At 40.5% G+C, this 26,600-nt stretch overlaps 1 protein-coding gene and 1 long non-coding RNA gene across 5 annotated transcripts in view; one reads left to right on the top strand and one right to left on the bottom strand.

The window, feature by feature from the left end:
- Positions 1-26,600, bottom strand: part of Nsmce2 (NSE2 (MMS21) homolog, SMC5-SMC6 complex SUMO ligase) — a 222,794-nt gene that overhangs the window by 155,581 nt on the left and 40,613 nt on the right. For all 4 annotated transcript variants that reach the window (XM_031359667.1, XM_031359665.1, XM_031359666.1 and 1 more), the window contains exon 3: positions 23,130-23,236. In XM_031359667.1, coding sequence (XP_031215527.1) covers positions 23,130-23,236 — 107 coding nt within the window. The remainder of the gene's footprint in view (positions 1-23,129; positions 23,237-26,600) is intronic.
- LOC116082755 lies at positions 21,900-22,695 on the top strand. The gene is made up of 2 exons (XR_004115418.1): positions 21,900-22,093; positions 22,433-22,695. It is a non-coding gene; the product is annotated as an uncharacterized LOC116082755 (long non-coding RNA).

Below are 26,600 nucleotides of genomic sequence, written 5' to 3'. Positions count from 1 at the left end.
AAAAAAAAAAAAAAAAAAAAGATTAGGATTTTAGTTGTTGCACCCAGTGATTGAGTTACCATTGTTTCTGAACTAAGTTTGTGTTGTGTTTTCCTTCACGAGGCAGTTTGTCTGAGTTCAAGAGAGAAAGGTTCAAGGCAAAGTGTGGGTTTGGCTGATATGCACCACAAAGGCCGTGGGGGTTTTAAAGCATGGAGCTGGTATGGTAGCGACCCGCCGGTTGGAATTTAGTGAGATGGTGGAGAGATTTTGGAGCTCTGGGTCAGAGAGTCTCCACTGGCTGGTTGAGATTGTCAGGGCTAAGAGTAGCTGGGTGTAGCATGGGAACTTGCCATTCTTTTTAATATTTCCCACAACAAGGACGGGGGACTCAGCAGCATAAAGATACAAATGTTAGTTATGAGCAAGACATCATCTTCAGGAAATGTGCACAGTGTGAAATATAAGAGACAAAGGAAGAATCCCAGAATTGATGGGTCTGGAGAGATGCAATAGAAGTGGGTTTGAGGGGCTGGAGACATGGCTCAGTGGTTAAGAACACTGGCTTCCAGAGGACCTGGGTTCAGTTCCCAGCACCCACATGGCAGCTCACAACTATCTGTAACTCCAGTCCAGGAGATCTGACACCCTCACACCAATACACTTAAAAATAAAAAAATTTAAAAAAGAAAGAAGTGGGTTTGAAGGAGTGGCCAGAAGCTAGCCAACAAAATCAGTTTTATAATATGAAAGTTAAAGGAATGGAATGCAGAGAAATAACAGCAATCAATACAGACATGTCACATAAAGGGGCACCAGACCACAACCTCTGCATGTGTCACTAGGTGTGTTACCTTGGGAAACCAAGGTAAGTGTCAGCCTTGGGCTTCTCATCTGCACCAGAAAGCTTGCTCTTCTGTCTGCTGTACTCTGAGGACAGGTTACATGCTGAAGTGTATGTAGTACTCCATAAAGCCTTTAGACATAGAAGGCACCACAAAATGCTGTCATGTTAGTATCACATCCCTTATTTATATGAGACAAGGAAGCCCAACTAACAAGGATAACTAAGGTAGACATCGCAGCATGACAAGGAATCGCTGTTGCCAAATTCTGGACATTTGTGACTTTTGCAGGTGTCTGCTGACACTCTACCTACTACCTCTGGAAGGTGTTGTGGTTACAAAGGCAGAACACTGATGTACGATCAGAAAAGGAACCCAGAGCTCTTAGGAGCCTGACTTGCCCTTCTACCTTATGAGCAGAGACTAAAAAAGTAGACTCTCACAGGACGCTGACATGCTGGTGTCCTAAGCTAAACTTCCCAGCCTCCAAAGCTGTGGAGCACACATCTGCTGTGCATGAGTACCACTCATGGCAATTTGTTAGAGGATCTCAAAAGAACTGAGACAAACATCCACTGAATATGGTGGGAACTTTGAAGAGGAGCTGCTGGAGCAAAGGACCAGTCCCTTCCCACATCCTGTAAGTGCAGCCTAAACTGCAGAGATTCTCCTGTGCCTGTCAAGGGGACTTACTTAAGCATACCTCAGCGGTTACACAGACAACTTAAGCTGTTACCACTGTTTTCTACTCACTATGAACTTGTGATATAGGTATTTTAAGAGGCAGCTTTAAAACAACACAAAACATGCTGCACACAAGTCAGACTCATCAATCAGTGATTTCAAAAATTCTAAGTCTTTTAAAATGATAAGCTAGGTACTGCTTATCAAATGAAATATTCTAACTACATGACTAAGGAGACCTTTGAACAACCATACTGACTTCCAGCTTAGTTTCAGCAGATACTTCTGTGTGGTACTCAGGACACACATTTCTATCAAGGACTAAAGTCCTTCCTGTCCTTCCTTGTTCTCAGTTCCTCAAGGATACCAAATGAGCTAGTCCTCCAGTGTTTCCAATTCTATTGTAGAAAATATATTTCCTCAAATAAAAGTAAAGAATATGTGTCTGTTGCAGTTTGAATGTGAAATGTTGCCTATAGGCTCACGTTGTGTGAACACTTGATCTCCAGTTAGTGGAGCTGTTTGGAGACATAGCCTTGAGGAAGTGGGTCACTGAGGGCAGGCCTTGGCTTTAGCAGCCTAGCCTCACTTCCTGTGTGCTCTCTGCCTCCTGACTGTAGACACACGTGCCAGCCTCCTGTCTCACAGTTTTGCTGCCATGCCTCCCTTGCCATGGCAGACCACATTGGTTCTTGGACCGTGAGCCAGAAGAACCCTTCCTCCCTTAAGCTGTTCTTATGAGGCATGGTCACAGTAAGGAGAAAAATAATTCCTGAAAAGGAAATAAAATTATTGCACTCTTTTCATACCTAGTCTTCTCCTATCTCTTTAGCATGATTTCCTCTAGAGCATTACTGTTTTAAGATGGACCACATCCTAGTCAGGGTTTCTATTGCTGCAACCAAACACCAGACCAAAAAGTAAGCTGTGAAGGAAAAGGTTTACTTGGCTTACATTTCCACATTGCTATTTATTACTGAAGAAGTCAGGACGGGGCAGGAACCTGGAAGCAGAAGCTGATGCAGAGGCCATAGAACAGTGCTGCTTACTGGATTGCTCAGCCTGCTTTCTTAATAACAGCCAGGACTACCATTCCAGGGATAGCATCATCCACAATGGGCTGGGCCCTCCACAATCAATCATTAATTTAAAAAAATGCCTCACAGCCAGTCTATCTTATGGCAGCATTTTCACCTCTGAGGTTCCCTCCTTTTAGATACTCTCTGGCGTGTGTGTCCAGTTAGCCAGCACAACTCCCTACTTTTTCCATTATACTCTCAACACACGTGGACCATATGCTTCCTTCCCTTCATCTATACTGCATCAAATTGAATGTTCTGAGCATTCAAAGATCTAACTATGAAAGACCTCAAACTTACCCATATTTAGATAAACTTCTCGTTTCTATAACTCAGCAGTGGCTGGTGATACTGACATTGATGTGGTGGTGAAGAACCACCTTGTATTGGAATCTACAAATAAAGCACCAAGGACATGGAGAAAGAAGTCTCATGTTCGTTAGGAACATACGTGCAATGCCAGCACTCAGTGCACTATAGAGTGAGCCCCAGCCCAGCCTGGGCTACATAAGAAAACACCAGCTTGAAAACTAAATAAATAAATAAGCATGTCTTGCTCCAGTTTGTCTGAAAGGGCATGAAGGGGCATGAGGTGAACGATGTGATTTTGTGTGCATGGAGGGATGTGGGATGGGAGAGGTCAGAGTGTGAAAGATATCTGAGTGTGCATGGGGAATAGAGGGCCACGGGGGAAAAGACATCAGAGCGTATGCATGGAGGGGCATGGAGTAAGAGCTGTCATGATTAGGGCATGGGATGAACTATGTAACACAGAAGGGCTGGAGGTATTGGCCCAGGGACACACACGTTTGTGCTCCGTCGACTGAGGAAGCAGAAACTTGGAAGAGGAAAGGACTGGTGCTGGGCTTCAAGAAAGCATATTCTTTCTGAGTATTATCACAGGAAGCCCAGTCTGGGAAGAACTTATAGGATCTTATTTCTTGTCTCCCTTGGATCTCAGCCACAGCCCCACAAGAGGTCTTTAACCTGAAGAACCAACACCATTTCTATTATGACCTAAAAGACAAGGAAATGTTGTTTTGCCTCTTCCTACTGTTGCTAAGGTGAACTTAGACTAGAATAACTAAAAAACCGAGGAAGCTTATCTATCAAGTAATTTAACATTTTCCTTGAATCTATAAATTATCTCTACAGTGACACACAATTCTAATGGTTAAATCTGATTTCAGTCTGGTCTGTATCTCAGAGCAATGAAAGCATAAAGACTGGGTCTTCCCTAGCTTTCAGGCCTCACATGGCAACAGTGCAATGGGATGAGGGACTTGGGCTCCAAGGGTTGCCTGCTGTTCCTCGGACTCAGTGCACTCCAGTCATTCCAGTAGAGTCACTCTGATGATGCCTTCTACATAATGACCATAGCTTTCCTGCCATTAAAACTGCTTCCCACTAAGCAGATCTGTCAAACTGCCCTTTGCTTTCTTTTTTTTTTTTTTGGTTTTTTCGAGACAGGGTTTCTCTATGTAGCCCTGGCTGTCCTGGAACTCACTCTGTAGACCAGGCTGGCCTTGAACTCAGAAATCCGCCTGCCTCTGCCTCCCAAGTGCTGGGATTAAAGGCGTGAGCCACCACTGCTCAGCTTGCCCTTTGCTTTCTAAGCTATAGAAAATTAAACCTATAGTAATTAGTTAAGTAAAGCCCTCCACTTAGGTGCTTTACTACCTGTGGAGTACCTTTCAGAATAATGCACACACTCTGTTTGTCATTACTTACTGGAGTTAGCTAACACCACTGAAGTAAACACCTGAAAGCTGATAAGCTGAGACTACAGAGTGGCCACAAAACCAGAAAATACAATATTAAAGGCTGAGCATCCCTATTTTGGAAATTCAGTTTCCAAATGCTTCAAAATCTGAATCGTTTTGGGCAACAACATGATGTCAAGATAGGAAACTCCACAACCAACTTTATACAGTAGATCAAAGTCAAAATGCAGGCACAACAGAAATTTTATTAAAATAATGTATAATTATCTTCAGCCTTTGTATAAGGTTTATATGAAGCATAAACAAATTTGTGTCTAGACCTAGGTCTTGTCCCTGAAATGCCTTACTATGTAAGCAAATACTTCAACTCTAAAACATTCTTAAGTCTGAAATAGTTCTCCTCCCAAGTGTTTTAGACAAGAGTACTTAGCCTGTATATCCTAACACACTCTAAGACCACCCTGTTAAATCCCTAAATTTCCAGACTTGTGGTGGTACTTACACACATTTGTGTGCTCATGCACATGTGTGTACGCACACATGCACACCACACACACACACATCCCAGCGCTCAGGAGGCAGAAGTAGACATATCTCTGAGTTCATGTACCACCTGACTGACCTATATACATCAACTTCTTGGCCAGCCAAGGATACATAGTTACCATTATCATGATGATCCTCATCCTCATTTTCTAGGTACTCTAGCTATAACTTATTTGTCCCTGATTATTTTACTCCAGAATCAATTCCAGACAGTGGGGGGAAAAAGTCACCTGATATTATAACAGTTCCCAAACCAGCTTTTTATTTCTGTTTTTTTTTTTTTCCAATTTCATTTCACAAAGAGAAGCAAATTGTTTGTGAGGACGCATCTCTAATTGAATGTCATACGATTAGGTAGTGGAGAAGCAGCAGTAAGACTTGTCCTGCAGACTTCCCCGCAGTCAACCACTCTCCACGCGTTTCACACAGCCTCACACACAGAACACATTGCCACTGTCTTCCAGTCTTCCACGAACAGACTCTGTCTGTCCCTGTTGCTTCTACACAATCAGGGACAAGGCTCCAGGCTGAGGTGACAAAGAGGAAGTGATTTCTCAGGAAGTAGGGGTAGCTCCATGACAGAGGGTATGCTTAGCATGTGTAAGGCCCTGGGCTCAATCCCCAGTACCAAAGGGAAAAATAAATTCAGCCTCCATTAACAAAAGCCGATACTGTGAAGCACACACTGGAGGAATGTCAGCCAGACTCCCCTTGGTATGAAAAGGACCAAATATTTTAATAAACTCAAGCATAAAGCATCTTACAGAGTAGAGAAAGTCGGCCTCAGTTTTATTGACTTTAAATCCCTAAAATTCCCTTTATATTCACAAGACTGCTATTTCAAAATAGAACATAAGTGGTCTTGAAGAGTAAATTATAAATGTTTTATTTTAAGTATAAAAGTTGAATAGATTGAATTTCTTCAACATTTACTTTTGAAAGCTTTAGGCAAGATTATAAATAAATACACATTATAACTAAGATAAAATATTTTCTCTCAGTGATAGCTATATCCTATATGAATTTAACAAAACACATCTGTCTTGAATACAGAAACATCATAAAAAGCCTTGACTGGCCTGCAGGAAGAAAAGTGAAGCTTTAGTGCTACCCTCTGAGAGCAGCAAGGCGACCTAAATAAGTCCATTAACCTTGCTGAGGTGCAGGGCCAATAGTGCCCACTGTGCCTAATGGCATAAGGTTACCAGGCTCACTAATAAGAAGGTGGGAGAGCCAAAAGGGTGTCTCACTCTAGGTAAAGAAATTTGGCTTCAGACTCTTACTCATAGGGCAGGAGACTGAAGTTTGAGCTGGTATTTACAAATCTGGCCTAAGCAAGCCTTGCGCACACAGTAAGCAAGCATGGAAAACCAAAGAGAAATGACTTCTGTAGCTCTCACCTGGATCTCAGCTAAGTCTTCCACATCACTACACAAACTAATACCCATACAACCAATGGGCTTTTTCAATGCTTAACAGAAAGTAGACCAAAATAAACTACTTATGCTTAAATGTTCCTTAAGAGACTAGTCTAGAAACTCAGCTATTGAATTTATTTCTGTGAGGAATTGTGCTCCATGATCCCATTTAAAAAATCCAAACAGTAGGACATAGCTTTCTCTTCCCAGCTCCAAGAGCTCAGACATTTCCTCCATCTTCTCTGGGGAAGAATCAGAAAGGCTTTTTGACTCTTCAGCTCTGGACCTGCACACAGTTATAGGGGTGGGTCATTAGTCTCTAGCAGCTACACAATCACCCTTCACTTGTTTTTGGCAGGGGTGGGAGGATGGGGATGGGATTGTGTCAAAATAGATCTCTGTCTATACTTGTTGCTTTATGTACAACTGCTCACTAAGCTATACAGAACAAATACTAGTAATGTCTCATGTTAGAAATGAGGAGACCAAAGTGCAAAAGTTACAAGACTGGCCCAAAGTTACAGCCTGGCAGGGCTACAATACAAAGCCAGATTTTTATTTCTCAGGTTAATCTCCCTTATCAGTCAGATAGCAACTAGTCAGCAAAAAAAGCAAGGGACAGAAAAGTGACTGACTGTAGTTTATTCAATTTATTTTTAGACTAATTATATATGGCTTTATGAATTTTCACTAACTCTATTCTTTATTGTTGCACAATGAGCTAGCTACTAAAACCATCTGATCAGAGAGTATAAATTGTTTTAATGTAATCACTGTTTCTCTTAGTCACGCAGAGATGTTCACTTCATAAGTTTCACAATCCTATGAACCAGTGACTGAGCAAGCTGACCTGCATTAGACACTTTTTAACTGTTAGATGAGATTCTCCTAAAACTTCTTGTGGTAGGCAGGTGGACAGAAATAAACCTTTACCAGAAGACAACAACACTGAAGGCAAAAGGTAAATGTGGATCATACACATTCCTTCTTTTCAGCTTAAGCTGTGAAGCAAGAAAACAAATACAGGAAAGTGATCTGTCGCCATTTATTCCAGTTTAGGTGGCTTAGAGGGGAAAGGTCACTAACGTAAGTCACGTGGTAGGTATTGTTTACGAAGAGGAAAGACTTAAGGACTGGAACTACAGCTTGCCTACCTAGCATGCATGACGCTCTGTGCTTAAAAAACAGAAATAAAGGAAAATGGAGATAGAGTAAATAGTAGTCGGCCAGAACAGTCAGATGCACTTTCACCTCTAAGGACTTTCACACGTTATCTCATTCTAAAAATCAAGATACCACTATCAGATAGGCGAGGGCAGCTATTAGGAAGCAGAGTTTGCAAATGAGCATGAAGTCTACGAAACCTGCTGAAGGTCACGCATTACATTGATCATTAAGATCAAAATCTGTTAACACTACCATACCAGCATTGTGTATGACACAGTACAATCGATGGAAAAGAAAGCACTTTAATCTCGTGTTCTCACTGAGTAATTTCACTGTTGTTAAAGAAAACACAATATAATAAACATGTTCTAATTTTATCATGTCATATTATATACTACCATATTATTTATAGGTGTTCCAAGAGTTTCTGCCAAGAAAGAAATGAGCAGATGATAGTTTTGGCATTTTTAAAAACATGGTTTAATTTTCTCTTATATGTCAAACTCATTTCTGATTTTGTAAGAGGGGATTCTTTAAGTACTCCTAGGATTCAGCTCAGTCTAAGGTTTCATTTAGGATTCTATGGGATACTTTAGACTTCTGTTTCCCATCAAGGGCTAACTAAACTCAACTTTAGGGTGACCAGGGGTGGCCCACTGGTTCAAAAGGGCTTGCTTCTAAGTGTCAGCAGCATTCCAAGAACCACAAGTGGTTGAGTTGACTAAAGGCAGGCTGCAGAGCATGTGAGATCTTACGGTGCCAGCTGAGAGGAAAGTAAAAAAGCAAGTGTGTCCAGATGTCTGGGAATTATTTGTGTGTTCGGCCACATTCAACTATTTCTGGTTACTGTTTCCAATTATAAGAACAAGGATCAGGCCTTCCTAATAAGCACTTTCTTGTCAAATATAATTAAATGATTTTTTGTTTTGTTTTATTTGTTTGTTTTTTTGAGACAGGGTTTCTCTGTGTAGCCCTGGCTGTCCTGGAACTCACTCTGTAGGCCAGGCTGGCCTCGAACTCAGAAATCCACCTGCCTCTGCCTCCCAAGTACTGAGATTAAAGGTGTGTGCCACCACTGCCCGGCAAATGATTATTTTAAGATGAAAAGAAAGGAGGAAAAAATAATATTTAAAACCATTCATAAGTGACACAAAGATATGAAATTCAAAAATATTTAGTGCTTAAATTATCAGGCTGGTCATGAAACAAAAGAAAAAAGTACCACCTTTGCCAGAAGCTCAATGTTCTGAGGGCAAAACAGAGAGGCGCTCTCTCTGGACTTGCAGTGCACTAGAGCCTGGGAATGTAACACCCCATACTCTTCCTACTATTCTCTGGCCTGTAAATATCTTATAAAGATTCTACCTGAAATGCAATTGACATATGATACATAACTAAATATTCATATAAGTAAGTACATAAATCCTACACATTTTTCTGGCTAATACAATACTACTACCATAAAGCTGCTGTTGATATACTTTTCAAAGGGGTATCATGAACAAAATGAGATTTAAAGATGTAACATATAGCTCCATAAATAGAATGATTCAATAATTCTGTATATACAAAGAAACATATTTAGGGTTTCATTTCTGGTACTATAAAATATCTAAGAGAATACTACAGATTATTCTCAGACTAGAAATCATGTTTACTTAATTATCTGGTACTTATCTTAGAACAACCCCCATTACTAGACACTAGCTTACCCTGGCTTCTATGGATAAAAATAAGTGCAGTTACTATTAGGCAACTTCAGCTTCAACTGGTTAGATGCCATACTACTCCCTAGCCTCTGCACCAGCCAAGCCCTGGTTCCTACTCAATCCTTCCAGGTCACAACACTGACAAGAGCACTGAGTTCTACCCCAGCCAGCTCTCCACTCTAATTTCTGAAGACAACCTTTCCATAGAAAGGCGAGAACTCAGCTTCCTACTGCCCACTCCAGTTTCTACATGTGAGCTAAAATTCCCTGCAGAATGCTGTCTGACTCTGGCCAAGAGAGATGATGACTCTTATTTGAGGAAGTTCCTGTACAACCTGATGGCAGTGTGACAGAGTGTTTAGGTGCTTTCAGGATGTCACTTCTCATCCTTCCTAGATGACCTGCATTGCTAGCCCCATACCCAGGAAAAACTGAGGCTCAAGCTTTAAATGTATGCAAGCAGAATTTACTAAGTCTGTCCTTTCTCCAGACTTCACAGCTATGTTTGTATGTTTGTATGTTTGTCTCTGTCAAACTAGATCACTGTTAAAATTATTTTGTAGCTGTCCTGGGGACAAATCAATAGGCTTTTGTATCTGAACTAGTTGAAGTACATTATTATGATCATTAATGGAATAACTTAATTATGAGATCAATAAAGAACTGCTTTCAACTCCCCAGGTCAGTATGGATCCATCTCACAGTGAACCTAAACACTTGGTGACTCACTCCCCAGGTCAATTGGCTTGCCTGCCTTTCTCTGTTACTCACTCACCACCACTACCAGATGGTAAGAAAAAGCCTGAATCTCAAGCTTAGTTCTTGTTAATTATAGAGAAAAGATGATTCTGGAAGTAGATTAAAGTGGTTACCCATGCTATATATAAGTACAGGTGTTTCCAATCTGTAGTCTACAGGCTGCATGTACCCCATGATAATAGCTATGAATTTAACCTAAAACAAATTAATAAACTTATTTAAAACAAGAGGTTCTTTGATGTGGATTTTTTTCTGTAATTCGATCATAAAGTTCTCAAACATGAACTTTGTAAATGACAAAATCATTCCACAATGTTACAAAGTTAGCTACGTCAGACAGACGACATCCAAAGTGAAGACAATAGAGACTGCTATACTAAAGAGCAGTTCTACTATGTAAGTAGCTCATGCTGTTATAGGTAGGGTTACCTATTGCTATCAAGACTAAGGTTTTCAATCATCATACCCCAGTGCTTAACTGGAGTGTGTGGTAACCCTGGTTGTTCAAAGGTCTGTTTCCCATGCCCTGTCTGCCAATTTGATAATCCCTCTGTTAGATTCGTTGTTGTCACAATGGCTGAATTCTTGACAGGAAGTGAAGGGGACATGCTGTATTCTGGCCCTTAGCTTGGAGGATATAGTCCATGATGGTGGGGAAGGGGAGGCAGGTAAGTGGGAGCAACCCCAAGCTATGCAGAGGAAGCATGGGCTGCTGGTTACATCTGGAGCTCCTCTGGCTATCTACCTTCAATAGGTAGGCCTCACCTCTTAATTTGTACAATCTTCTGAAAGAGCACTGCCAGGGAGGTTCAAGGATCCAAACCCATGGGCCTTTGCGGTTACCTTCCACAGTCCACCCCTCACTCTTAGAAAGCCTTAATGAAAGTAGGCCTCTGGCCTACTCTGTAACTCCCCCATTTTCCTGTACACTGTCATTTCCCCTTCTTTCCACTCTCCCCATCATAAATCACTGAGGGGTCTTGATTGTTTCCAGCAGACTCTAATAGCCAAACTGTCTGGATGTCCTTAAAAGCATGTTCATTCCTCCTTCTTCACTGGTGGAATAACGCACCATTTTCCCCCAAAGCCTGGCCTTTTTCCTTCACTTCACAGAATAATCACTAAGGGTCACCTTCTGCCATGAATTTGGTGTGCTCTGCCTCCTTCCCAGTTCCCTAGACAATACAAAACCTCTAGATAAGCTGCTGGATCTGGCCCTAAAACTAGGGAACTACCGGGAGTGAAAAGATGGCTCACCAACTGTTGCTGGGAAATATTTAAAAAGGAACAGCATGGTCCCGCTCTAGTGCCTCCGCCTCAGAGGCCTGGCTGGCCATGCACCGGCAGGCAATGGTTGACCTGTTTTTATTTCGTGGAGACTCTTGACTCGGAACTCTACAATCTCTCCATCAGCTCACTAGGCTCCCCCTGGCGGGTTGTTACCACACCAGACTCATGCTTCAAAACCCCATGGCCTTTGTGGTGCACATCAGGTGAACCCACACTTTGCTGCAGTACCTTTCTCTCTGGAACCCAGTCGAATCCCAGCGAGAAGAAAAACACCACACAAATTTAGCTCAGAAACAATGGTAACTCAATCTCTGGGTGCAACAACCAAAACCTTACCTTGTGAGCCCTATTAAATCTGATACCTCCAGTGGCAAATCCTGATGGATCCACTATGATACAAGGAAACTCTAGTAGCTACATCTTGCTCATATGCTATTCCCATTCCTTACAGAGGATCTGGGTTCAGTTCCCAGTACCCACTTGGTAGCTAGAGTTACCTGTGACTCCAGCTGCAGAGGATCCAATGCCCTCTTCTGGCCTCCATGGGCACCATACACATGTGATATACACACATAAAATCAGGTAAAACACTCGTATACATATTTTAAATCTTATTTAAAAAAGATGAAGAGGCTGTGACTACAAAAGCATTTGACAAAGTGGATTCTTGGGCATGTCAGCCCTCCCCAAACTGTTTTCTTGTTAGCTCAGTTTAGGACATTTCTAAATATCCTTTTCCTCTGGAGAATCACATTGCATAAAAGCACATTAAAGGCTTTGGAGTATTTAAAGAAATTCTTTCATCAAGCATTCCCCAAGCTTACTTAACCACAAAATCCTATTCTCCTTTTATACTTATCCACATCCCAATTAATTCGTATTACAGAGCAACTTTTGAAAATACTGCAATAGAACACAGGTCTATGAGAGTATTAAGCATTTTATAATTCTGACTAAAATTCAACACTCAATACCTAACAAAATACTAAGATGAATTTCTGTAAACTATGAAAATGAATCTCAGTGTAAGAATGTTCACCTCTAACAGCCATATTCCCTGGATAACTAAAGATTTATCTAAAGTCTTTCCTATAGAGCATCTCATTAATGACCTATATACAGGCCTAATTCCACATATAAGACAAAAAGTCCCAAACACAAATGCAACTTGAAGAAGACTACAGAGGAAGTTCTAAAGGACCAACATAGGAAGCAGTAAGCACAGAAATAGATACATCCCAAGGCCGAGAAGCTGATGAGTAAATTCCCAAAGCTGGTGCCTTTTTTCCCCCTTGAAAGTGCTACTTCAGGGGGAATGTTCCTACAGAAGAAAAAAAAATCACATATGATAGGATTCATCTATAAGCTTCTGAATTGAACTGTTAAGAGGCAGCATCTCATTCTGGGAAGTTCAGTGTGGGACACAGAAAGTAGAAAAGAGGGTGGGATCCCAGGACTTGGCCATTTGGCTCCAATAGCTACTTACCTGCTTCTCTCTTCTGTCATCTTACCTTGCTAGTCCACAGCCTAGTTCCTTCTATACTTAGGAATTTTTTTATCTTTAGGCTTATAACCCCAAGATACTTCCCCTTCCTTTAGTGAGGGGCTCAGAATGTCTATAGGAGTAAGGTACATTTGTACATTCCCTCAGCAGATAATCACCCCTAGCATCCTCTGGCCTAGAACTTCCTTTAGATGCTGAGAAATAAGGTATTAGCTTTTTTTCCCCCAAAGATTTATTTATTTTATGTGTATGAGTACACTGTAGCTATACAGATGGCCATGAGCCATCACGCTGTTGCTGGGAATTGAACTCAGGATGGCCCCGCTTGCCCTGCTCGCTCCGGGATAATACACTGTAGCTGTCTTCAGACACACCAGAAGAGGGCGTCAGATCTCATTACAGATGGTTGTGAGCCACCATGTGGTTGCTGGGATCCAAACTCAGGACCTTCGGAAGAGCAGTCAGTGCTCTTATTCTCTGAGTCATCTGGCCAGCCCTGGTATTAGCTTTTTAAGTAAACAATTCTGTTCCAATTTGGTTTCATTAAAATGGTAAGATTACCTATAGGGGCTGAGCATGGTGGGAAATGCCTTTAATTCTAGCTCTTGGGAGAAAGAATCAGGTGGATCTCTGTGAGTTCCAGGCCAGTCTGGTACACATGGTGATGTCTAGGACAGGACAGCAAGACTACAATAGTGAGTCCTTAGGGTGGGTGGTGGGAGCTGTAGGGGTGGGGGGCGGATTACCTAATAGGACCATATGTTAAAGTAATAGATAATTAACTTAAAAACAAACAAACACCCTAGGCTTACGAGTTGATGAAGGGTGAACGGTGAGAGGGCACAGGCACAGGGAAGTGACATGTTAAAGATAGCCAATTCATTGCATAATGACAGGTAAAGTCTACTTTGACCCAGCTTGTACTTTTATCATACCTGGTTTTCAACAGTACATATGAAGTACATTTCTACTTGTCTAATTCTTAACATATTAACTATAAGTGGGAAATAACATTTCAGGTTAGCATATCAAATAAAAAACACTGCAAGCATAACAGGGCAGGGAGACTTGATCTGTGAGAAGGACAAAAGGAACCCAAAAGCTCCTTGGGCTTTCAGTAAAAATGTTTTAAACACTCTTAAAAACAAAAACAGCTATGTGACTGCAATCCGATTTAAATGCTTAAAGTGTTACATAATCTGTAAGATATAAGTAGGACAAAACAGAGTTTTGTGTAAAGTGAAAAAAATAATCAGGCTCTGGATTTCCCAACCGCTTCACACAGGGAAGCAAACAACATAGGTCAAGTTGGATGACTCTTCTAAGAGCTGGAGTTTGCTCTAAAACTGTATGTCCAAGTGAATCTCAGACTTCTTTTCAAAAACTTTCCTTTTCAAAAATTACTTTTCAAAAGCTCTATGACTATATGAAGTAATATAGTTTATCACTGATGACTGATAATTTAAGGGACAAATACAAACCAGTTATCATCTATCATTTAGCTTTAAGATTCCCATTAATTTTGAACATTAGAATTGAAATCATTAAAAAGTTTGTAAGGGCCATAAAGATAGCTGGGGTAAAGGTAAACTAACGGCCAAGCCTAACTCATAACCTGAATTTAATCCCTGGGACCCGCATGGTAGAAGGAGAGAACCAACCTCAAACTATCCTTTGACCTCACCCAGGCACAGCGGCCAAGACATCTTTGCTGTGCCTTTGAAAGAACACATACTTGAAGACAGATTGGGAGATCCCTTATACCAGTCCTGGAACTCACTTTCCCCTGTCTACTTTCACTAATCTAAAAGCCACAGGCCATTATTTGTTTTTGTTTTTATAGGTGTAGGCACAAACACTAATAAACACAATGAAAAGCACAGATGATCACTGATTCATTTTTATCAGTCTCACTCCAGGAATAGCTTCTACTTGAAAAACAGAATGATGAGTAATGAAACTATCCGTAAATCTGCTATTGTCGCAACTTGCTGGCAACTCAATCACTGAGCAACCTCTGGGGTTGGCCACACTGGACTTCAGGTTCTTAGCTGGGAAGGTAGGCATTTTCCTCTGCTTTTCTGATAGTAAGAATTTGGAATAATTGAGGGGTTCTACACTATGATACAATGACCATCAAAAAGAAAGGAAGAGATGGCCCAGTGACGGTCAAGCAGACTTAATGCTCTTGCAGAGAACAGCTCCCAAATGCCAGTCCCAGGGGATCTGATGTCCCCTTTATGCGTCTATGGGCACCTGCATGCATGTGGTACTCATAAACTCACAAAGACACACACACACACACACACACACACACACACACATATACACACAAATTTAAAAAAAAAACAAAAAACCCACAGCCCAGGAGGTGGTAGCACAACCCTTTAATCCTAGCATTCAAGAGGCAGAGGAAGAAACAGGTGGCTCTCTATGAGTTGGAGGCCAGCCTAGTCTACAAAGTGAGTTCCAAGACAGCCAGGACTACGAAGAAAAACCCTGTCTTGAAAAACAAAACAAAAACATACATCTTAAAAAAAAAATAAATACACGGGGAGGAGAGTTGGGGGTGGTATCAGGACCAAGTGTGGGGAGAGACAGGAGAGAGGGCCAGGAGAATGAATGGAAATCTGCAGCTGGCAGGGGTAGGGGAATGGAAGGCATCTTGAGAACATGCCAGAGACATGGGATGAGGGAGGCTCCCCGGAATCACTGGAGTTGACTTTAGCTTAGACCCACAGCAGTGGTGATATGGAACCTTAAGAGGTCACCTCCTGCAACCAGGAATGAACCCCAGTGGAGTGATAGGGATACTAACCTACCCACAAAACCTTTGATCAAAATTTAGCCTGTCTACAAGAAATGAAGGGACAGTGATGAAGCAATAGCCAGCCTAACTTGAGACCCATCCCATGAGCAAATACCAATCCCTGACACTATTGAGCTTGTAGACAAGAGCCTAGCATAACTGTCCTGAGAGGCTTCACCAAGCTGCTGACTGTAACAGATGCAGAGACCCAAAGCAAAACATTGAACAGAGCTAAGGGACTCTTACAGAAGAGTTGAGGGAAGGATTGAGGGTCCTGAAGGGGATAGTAATTCCACAAAAAGATCAATAGAGTCAACTAACCTGGACCTTTGTAGACTTTCAAAGACTGAAACACCAACCAAAGAGCATACATGGGCTGGACCTAGGCCCTTCATACATATGTAGCAGATGTGCAGCTCGGTCTTTATGTGTATGCCCCTGGAGAAGGGGCTATCCCTAAAGCTATTGCCTGTCTGTGGAATCTGTTCCCTCAACTGGGCTGCCTTATTTGTCCTCAGTGTGAGAAGATGTACCTAACCCTGCAGAGACTTGATGTGCCAGGGTAGAAGGATACTCAGAGACACTATCACCCTCTCAGAGAAGAGGATCAGGGAACGGAAAGGAGCAGGGACTGTGTGAGGGGGAAACCAATGGGAGGGGGCGTTGATCATGATATAAAGTGAATAAAAAGCATGAAAAAAAAAAAGAAAAAAAACCAAATAATGAGGTTGCTTCTGGTCTGTGTGGACCAACTCCGCAGCTAGTCCCACAACACTCAGAGGAAGCTCCATTCCCAGGCACTCTAACAAGCCCAGGGTCACAGGATCCCAGAACCACAGGATCACTGAAACAGCTTGACTCTGAGGAGTTCTGACACAACCAGGATCACAGAAAGGACAGGCTGCAATCAGATTTAGCAAGGGCAGGTAGCACTAGAGATAACCAAATGGCATGGGGCAAGTGTAAGAATTTAAGCAACAAACCAGCCGGGTGGTGGTGGCGCACGCCTTTAATTCCAGCACTTGGGAGGCAGAGGCAGGTGGATTTTTGAGTTTGAGGCCAGCCTGGTCTACAGAGTGAGTTCCAGGACAGTCAGGGATACACAGAGAAACCCTGTCTCGAAAAAAAAACAAAAAACAAAAAACAAAAAAAGAATTTAAGCAACAAACCAAGGTTACTTGGCATCATCAGAACCCAATACTCCCACCAAAGCAAGTCCTGGACACACCATCACACTGGAAAAGCAAGATTCAGATCTAAAATTACTTCTCATGATGATGATACAGGACTTTAAGAAGGACATGAATAACTCCCTCAAAGAAATACAGGAGAACACAGGTAAACAGCTAGAAGCCCTTAAAGAGGAAACACAAAAATCCCTTAAAGAGGAAACACAAAAATCCCTTAAAGAACTACAGAAAAACACAATCAAACAGGTGAAGGAAATGAACAAAACCATCCAGGATCTAAAATAGAAATAGAAACAATAAAGAAATCACAAAGGGAGACAAACCTGGAGGTAGAAAACCTAGGAAGGAGATCAGGAGTCATAGATGCAAACATCACTAACAGAATATAAGAGACAGAAGAGAAAATCTCAGGGACAGAAGACACCATAGAAAACATTGACACAACAGTCAAAGAAAATGCAAAAAGCTAAAAGCTCCTAACCCAAATCATCCAGGAAATCCAAGATGCACCGAGAAGACCAAACCTAAGGATAATAGGTATAGAAGAGAGTGAAGACTCCCAACTTAAAGGGCCAATAAATATCTTCAACAAAATTATAGAAGAAAACTTCCCTAACCTAAAGAAAGAGATGCTCATGAACATACAAGAAGCCTACAGAACTCCAAATAGACTGGATCAGAAAAGAAATTCCTCCTGTCACATAATAATAAAAACACCAAATGCACTAAACAAAGAAAGAATTTTAAAAGCAGTAAAGAAAAAAGGTTAAGTAACCTATAAAGTCAGGCCTATCAGAATTACGGCAGACTTCTCACCAGAGACTATGAAAGCTAGAAGATCCTGGGCAGATGTCATACAGACCCTAGAAGAACACAAATGCCAGTCCAGGCTACTATACCCAGCAAAACTCTCAATTACCATAGATGGAGAAAACAAGATATTCCATGACAAAACAAAATTTATATCGTTCCATAAATCCAGCCCTACAAAGTATAACAGATGGGAAACACCAACATAAGGAGCAAAGGTACACCCTAGAAGAAGCAAGAAAGTAATCTTTCAACAAATCCACACAAACCTAATTCCACCTCTTACAACAAAAACAACAGGAAGTAACAATTACTTTTTAATATCTTATATGAAAATTAATATTACCAACATATCCTAATTAATTGAAATCCAAAAATATGAGGGATTAGAAATTTGTTGACTGTCATCCAATGGTCTCTCTAATTTGGTAGTTGGAGAAATAGATCCAATATTGTACATTCCGTATACACTTTCAGCTTGTTTGTATGTGACAGTGCCTTGCTGTGTACAAGATAATGGTCTTGAAATCTTGCTTCTCCTATCTCAGACTCTCTATTAGTAGCATTGTTTATTTCATGTTTTTATACTATACTATGGTTTTCAGAACATCTTACATAATTCAAAAGTATTTATACAGCCAAAAGAAATGTAAACAATTAACTTGGGAGGTGGCTTATAAGAGAACAACAAAAAGTAAGACTGAATGTTTTGCTAGACGTTTGTAACTCTTGTATCAAGTTTGAAGAGAGGACTTTAAAAGTTACTCTTTCTCTGACATGAATGCTTTTCCAAATTATCACAGCCAATGAACCAGATTCTTACCCTCACCTAATGTCTGTGCCACCCTCCAAGCAGAACCATTGTTCACTGAAACAGTTGGTAAATGACTTTATGGATAGACCATCTTAATACACACACCATTTCTTAAATAAATGTAACCTGTTCTCTGTGGGCTGAGTGAGAATAAAGACACTCACTCAAGTCAAATAGCTCTGACCACAGCAGGAAGTACGTATCCAAAAATTGTGCCTACAATTCATTCCTTGGTGCAGCAGAACTGTCAACTCTCAGCTTAGCTACCATGGAGGTAAAATCCTTTGGTGATGTGAGGGTAATTGAAGTACAGCCTTATTACAATGAATTTCAATGTGTAAAAATTGTTCTTATTTTGGGCTTGTACCACAATAAGAGCCAAGATTTTAAGCTCTACTAAATACAAAACAAACAAACAAACAAACAAACAAAAAGACTTTATATATTTATGTTCATTTAAAAAATACTAGTAGTGATGTATTATTTTAAAATATACAGTTAATATGTTTGGAGTTATTTAAAATTTATATTGAGAAAAATGTTACGTATTTTCAGTATTGCTGTAGACAAGCATCTATATAAGACTAACAGTATAATTGATTTTTGTTTTATATCAAACAACTTTTATAATACTCATTTTTATTGTTATAATATTTTATACATTTTAAAGAATATGACAAACAGAAGGTATTGTAATTATTGAAGGGAAGTCTCTGGGAGGAGTTGTGGTACAAAAGGGAAACAAGAATATGATTTAATTCTATTTACTTAAAATATGTTTTTAAATGTTAACAAATTCAGATAAATTGAAATCATGTAACTTTTCTCATCATAATGCAATAAAACTTAAATCAAAAAAACAAATAATGATAGGTGAAAGAAAGGAAGAAAGAAAGAAAGAAAAAGAGAGAGAAAGAAAAAGAAAGAAAGAAAGGTATACAGACTCTCAGAAATAGGGGCTGGGAATGTAGCTCCATTACTAGAGTGCTTGCCTAGTGTGCATGAAAAAGCCCTGGGTTCAATCCCCACCATCCCATAAAACTGGGCACAGTAATACACATTTGTAATCTTACACACTGCAACTTCAAATGTCCTGGGCTACATTAGACTGTCTCAATTAAATTTAAAAAAATTAAAGATCATCACAAATAAGGTACCCTCATTTCTGACAAAAGTCACATTAAGAAGTAAACTACTTTGCATTCTCCATATTAAGACTCATTTTATTCTTATCAGTAATATCTCTTCAGGAGTCTTCTAACCAGCCACCAAAGATACTATTCTTGGAGTGATTAAATGGCCCACAATGACAGTAATAAAATAACAGCTATTGCTCATTAAATGTCTTTGCTCTGTTCTAGACTTCAGAAATCAGAGATAAATTCACGTGGGTCTTGCTCACTGACTACATGCCCTACACAGACAATTGCTTGACACATAGGTATGTAGTACATATTTATTCAACAGACATCTGGAAAGGGAAAGCCATCTAACAGAGTTCTCAGAAAGCATGGGAAGGTATGGCAGGGCCATTGAAATCTTAGGTTCAGAACTTGTCTCTGTCTCCACATAAGATGGAAACAGGTTTTACCAAGGCAGTTACCTTTGATAAAGGAAGTAACTATACCACTTAAGTATCACTATCAGTGCACCCTCATACTTTCCACAACACTTTTATAACACGTGTGCTCTCATGACTTAAAAGTCGATCCAAATAGCTCACAGGCATTAAACTCACTCATTCCAAAAGTCTTTAGAAATGTTTTGGGAATTGGTCATTGGTCATACACACTACATAATATTCCATCTACAAACAAACTTGCTAAAACCAGGTTCCCTTTTCCCTTTAGGTTTTATACCCCTGAAATGAATACTGATTCCTAATTAACCTTTCGGACCTTTGGGATACAGTAGTACCATTTCTCACAGGAAAAAGGGTGGCAATCTAAGAGCTTCTGTGAACAGTTAAAGGGACTTTCCAGGGAATTACTGGTAAATTAATCCATATATCTAAATCCAAAGTAAACTTCTCAAACATGAACTTCAAATTCTAATGGGGAAGTAGAAGAGAGCTGTCTGTTCAAATGGTAAGTACTTCAATGACTGAAGTCAATGACATCTTTTTAAAAAACTTTCTGTGGCTTACTATGTAAAAGTTCATAATCAGAAAGGCCATTTGGCACAAGCTCCTAAGTGAGAGTACTACTAAGTCTTCAGAAGTCTATGACAGAAGAAGGTTAGATGGGACCCAGGGTTTCCCATCTAGCCTGACTTAGAACTTCATTTTAGATCATGAACACTTCACACATTACCTTAATGAACTTAAAGTTAATCCTGTATGACATAAATTTTAAAGTAAGCCAAGGTCATGAAAAGTATCCAAAACTGCAGTAAACAAAACAACGTACTGGTGTTTTAGAAAGTGTGTATCCCATCTTTCCAAGTTCTGTTTAGGAATCTGAGTTTCAACAATACAGTATCTGACAGATCCATCAAGAGCTGTGGATGCCCAACTGTTTTGATACTGATTATCTAATCTGGTTCACTTAACAGTTGTGAAATTGGCAGATCAATGTTTTTATGATGAAGCAAAGAACATAAGGTTCTAAGAGTAACTTTTGTGACCAAGGATGGTACCTAAGGAAGTGGGAGAACTATGCCATTTCCATTCCCAGACTGCTGCAACTTCTACAGTGCTGGCTGCCTTGGCCCCTCCCAACCGCTATTCATTCTTTATACCTCAGCACAAGCAACAAGGCAGTAATGCCATATCTTCAAGTACAGAAAGTCATGTCAAAACATTTCCCTCCAAATTACAGTCCTGCCCTCTGAGTTGCTGACTGCATGTCTCAAAAGCCCTTACAGGTGACTACTTTGGTCTTGTGTGACACTTGCAATCACAATGTAATTACTAGAAAAGGGAAAGACAGTTTTCTCCTCCGTGACAGCCCAGAAACATTGTAACAAGCATCAGAATCTCTAAATCCATCCACTCTGCTTGCAGTAAAGTGTTGGCCAAAGATCAGAAGAAACTCAGAAGTGTGAGGGTAACAGAGGTTGGGGAGGGAGGGGACCTCCAGATGACAGACCTGCTGGTCACCATTGAAACACATGAGTTGTGGGGTTTGCTTTGCATTCAACTTTTTCTTTAAGAGTACCTGAGGACAGCCATAGTGGTGCATGTCTTTATTTCTAGCACTCAACAGGCAGAGGCAGTAAGTTCTAGGCCAGCCAGTGCTATATAGTGAGTCTGTCTCAAAACAATGACAAGTACTGGGAGGGATGAGAGCTCTATTTTTCTCTTAGCAGTGCATCAAGTATCTGTGAATCTTAAAGTTTAGGGGGAAAAACTAAATTCTTTGCCTTCAGAATCTTAAGCCACATGGATATACTTGTACACAGGAAAGCTAAAGGTCATTATCAAATAATACCCATAGAAAAAATACAGTCAAAGCAGAATTGATCCTCCACCCCTGGCTCGTATCTTCAGCAGCAAACACACCAAAGTCTTTAAGATCAGTTGAGTTCACATTGTAGTTTTTCAACTGTGGATACATATTAGTAAAAGAATCATAAAAAAACAAACAACCCTGGTATCCCAGCCCTGCTCCAGACGTGTGACTAAAAAAAGGAAGAACTAACTGGCCAGTTCTAGAACTCAACTAGAACTAAGAACCTTTGGTCTAGCTAGGTGTGATGGCAAATGCCTAGAATCCTAGCTGAGGATGGAGGAGCTGAGACTGAGCTCCTGAGATGCTGTCTCAAGGTGGGGGAAGGAAAGAAGGGAGGAACATTGGGGAGAAGGGAGGGAGGGAGGAAATGCCTCTGGTCTAGTACTTTCTGGTCTACTGCTTTATTACCCATTTCCAAATTTGATGCCATCAAAATGTATTTTCATATCAAAAAATTATTCAGAAAACTAGAACTAAAAGTCACAATAGCCAAAAACACTGGAATTTTACAATTTGAGTGAGTTTATTTAGCTAGAAGCAACTATTCTTAATGCTCATAGTAGTGGCTTAAGTATTAGACAACATAAAATTTTATCTTCATCTGAATAGTGGCTGGTCTTGTTAAATACTTGCCTTTTGGAATTTTCCCACAGCCATAAGAATAAAAAACAAATAAAGAAACCAGAAGTGCAAGGCACCCTATTACACAGGTATCCACAATCACTTCGACAGGGAGTTTCCGTGGCTCAGCGACAAAGGATTTCTCAGAACCATTACTGCAATCTTATTGCTCACTTCTTACTCAACATGGCACTACTAAAGAGGATGTTGCTACCTTCCCACCTTAACTGCCTTATGTGGTGGTGTTCCTGTGACAGCTGGAGTCAATAGAGATAAGTCTGGCTTCTGAAACAACTGAAATGCCAACTTTATTTTTAAAGTTACTATAAATGCTTCCACATTATCTGATTCTAAAAATTTTGCAAGAGGTGCATATTAGTTAAAGCTAGAGAATGAATAACTAAACCTGGTCTAAGTTATATGCTTAAGCAAATATGACCAAAGAAACAAGCTGTATACACTTGTAAGAGTTTAATGAAAAGCTACTTATTTGGAGGGGCTTACACTAAAACTCTTCAAAAATGCAAGATAATCTAAAAGTCTTTTCATATGCTAATTAGCCTAGTGCCTAGCTGGGAAAATATCTCAGATTCTTTGCTCCATGAGAGTGTTGATCAACATGTTTCACTAAGGGCAAGCACATATTAAGGGTAGAAAAGAATTTAGATTGTGTTTCCATTTCTGGATCAGAGCTGTAAGCACACTAGTCAGGGAAGTGGATACACTTACATGATTCATTGTAGACTGGACAGCCTTAACATAATGGCTCAGTTCTCGATCCATTTTAGCAAATTCAACCATGGCCTTGTCCATACTGTACTCACTACTCACTTCAGCTGAAAGAGAAAAAGAAGCCATGATTATTGTCTGCCACTTCAAATGCCACATCTGGAAAAAGTTCAAACATAATCATCCAAAGGCTCACTTGTAAAAGTGCTATACTTTTCTTCACAAGCCCTTCAACAATCAACTTTGTCTATTTGTCTTCCCTCCCTTTCCAGAGCGTTCCAGGGGTCTGAGAGTGATTGACGGATATTTGCCTCTTTCATGTGACATCCTGCTCTTCTTTCTTCACCTCTGTTCTTCATAGAACGAGACAAACTCCTAGGGCTTTCCTAGGCTATGGCATCTGACACACACACACAAATGCCCTATACTGTTACTACAAAAGAGAACTAAGGATTAAAAAAAAAAAACAAAATGAGCTGCAAAAATATTAAGTTCTTGTCTCTGGCCCCTTCTGCAGCACATCAAGAGACAGGCACCAATCTTACTGCATGCTCCATGACTCTTCCTTCTCAGGCTCACCGTCATCTTCCTCCTAATGTTTCCTCCCTGCTTAGGCTATGCTGTACTTCACCTGTGTTTTTCAGCTCCTCCATACATTCTCTGCGCTCTGGACCCTTAGCTGAGGCTGCCCACAAATGGCCAGCAGAGATCCTTCCTTAGGCTTTAAAGTTTATTAGTAAAAAGTGGCTGGGGCAGACTGGAGAAGGAAAAAGAGACCCACCACCCAGAAGCACTGTGTCACTGGATTCCACAGCATATATTTCCACCATCAAAGTCCCCCACCTAGGGCTGAAGAGATGATTCAGACAATCAGAGTACCTACAGCTCTTGTAGTGGATCTGAGCTCAGCTCACAACTGCTTCAAACTCCAGGGACTGGAAGATCTGATACCCTCTCTTGGTTTCCTTGGGCACCTGCACTCACATGCATACAAGCTCTCCCTCCCACCACACACTGAAGCCCACATACATGTAATTAAAGGTAAAATACATCTTTTAAAAATTGCCCCATTTAGCCAGATCTGATGGCACAGGCAGGTAACCCCAGCACTTAAGAGGCTGAGGAAAGAGGTAGAAATTTAAGGTCAGCGTGGTATACTTTACCTCATCTCAACACCTCCACCCAACATAAACACACACACACACACACACACACACACACACACACACACACACACACACACACACACAGTTTAGCAAAACCCTCCCTACAATTCACCAGACTAAATTTGAACATTCTTCAAGAACTGAGCTCAAATCCCATCTGTTCGGAAAGTATACCACCCTAGAAGAAACTATTTGCTTAATTTATCTTAATACCTACACTTCCTATTTTGGCACCATAAATTATCATGTCTTTCTTATCCCCATCTTTCTCATTTCTCCATAGACAAGAATGGTGTATTAGTGATCTGAGAGGCAACAAAGAGTTGCAGAATTAATATTACTCCTGTATTTTCCTAAGATCACTATTTCCTAAATCTGGAAGTATCCTACATGATATTCTGGTGAATTAAAATAAAGAAAACATATGGTATATACTCATTTGTCTACTCTATTTTCACTGTAATCTTTTTTTTTCCATCAGAAAAAAAAGGAAGTACCAATACTGGGTGGGAATAGGAGGTAGAGTCACACAAAGATGCTAATATCCTGAGAATGAGAATCCAAGAGAGGAGGGATTCACTGTATCCTTCTCTGCAGGACCAGCACTAGAGAGGCTGGTGCAGATGACAAAGCACAGGAAGTCATGGCCATGAGGAAACAGAACATACACGTACAATGATACCAACAGCTGTGACAGTTAACAATCGCTGCATTAGGCACCAGCACTATACACAGCATATTGTATTTATGGAACTGCCTACAGCACCATATCTGGCTAAGTGAGACAGGTGGTTGGTTGTTTTGTTTTTTCAATACTAGGGATTAAATCCAGGGCCTTACACATACTAGGCAAGCATTTTATCACTGAGCTACATCCCCAGCCCTTTTAAATTTCCCAGACTGGTCTTGAATTCACTATGTAGTCCAATGGGTCTTGAACTAGGGCTCTTCTTGCCTTGGCTTCCAACATAGCTGGTATTACAAGCTCATACCACCAACCAAAGAGCTGGGTAGTTTTCATTTGCTTTTTACACAGAAGAAAGCTGAATCCGTATTCTAAGCAACAATGGTACCATGCAGAAGAATGAAACTTCCAACTCTGACTTCCTAATGGCAAAACAAAGATGCTACTCTGCTGGACAAAACAGAATCTGAATATGATTAAGACTCCACCTCCTTCACAAGGATTTAAGGCAATCTGTGAGCGTCAGCTCAGCTTCCAATTTAGACCCTTAGAAGTATACTTCTAAGTAGGCCACTGGGAATTTGACTCAGAGGCTTAGTGGACCTGCTCTGGAAGGCTCTTCTAAATGCCTCAAATAGAAGAAATGGGTAAGAAAATAAATGTTTCCCCCAGGTTAAACATACACTAAGTTTTAGCACAGAGAAAGCATCTTCTTCCATCCTCACATGTAGTGTGAAGTGCTATGACAATAGTCACGTCACTGACTGAATGCTAGGAGAGCACCAACCAAGTCCAGATGCTGAAAAGTCAAGGGTACACAAGTCTAAGCATTAGCAACCAAGCACATAGAAAGAAGCTACTACAAACTTCCTATCAGGTCACAAAAAGAACTATAGAGAAATGGTCGGGGGAACAAGAGTCTTACAAAAACCTTCTAAGCAGACTCATGGTCAGAAATAACTTTTATTACACATATCTAATTGTTCTTCCCCAGCTAAACAAGGTCCGAGAGGGGTGGGAATATTGAAATTTCTTCAATATGTCACCCTACAAATTTATTAGATTCAACCCTTTCTTTCAGTAATTGAATGAACGTACATGATGTTCATGAACATTGATTTCCAAGTCAATGCACACGTGGAGAAGACCCACGAGAACAACTCAAGGCTTCTGGGAGACCTGTCACCTGGCACATTAATTAAGAAATTACTCCAAGAAGTTAAAGTTAGTATAATAACTAGCTGAAATATGTCCCCCTACCTCCACCCCACCAAACCAAGTCCAGAGGGCACAGATAATCCCTGCTTTGCATTGTAAACTTCTAGCTGTCTGTAAGCATGCCAGTATTAGGCTGTTCTACAAACCTACCCGACAATGCCAATCAGAGCTATTTCTGTGTGACTTAGACCAGAAAGAGTCACAAAATAACTCATCCCTTGAAGACAGTTTCTGTTTGTTTTTGTTTTACCTATCCAGGGGCAAACTCCAAAACAAAACAAAACAAAAAATTCCCCAAAACAAAAATAACAGAATCACTGGAAGAGGACTTCATTTTAGATTGAAATCCTTTCATGCTTACATAATTGGAGAAGTCTTTAACTGGATGAAGCTGGCCTGCTT

Source organism: Mastomys coucha, unplaced genomic scaffold, assembly GCF_008632895.1.
Source record: "Mastomys coucha isolate ucsf_1 unplaced genomic scaffold, UCSF_Mcou_1 pScaffold7, whole genome shotgun sequence".
NCBI classification, from domain to species: Eukaryota; Metazoa; Chordata; class Mammalia; order Rodentia; family Muridae; genus Mastomys; species Mastomys coucha.
Note: the sequence above shows the minus strand (reverse complement) of the source record. Positions and strands in the feature narration are given on the sequence as shown.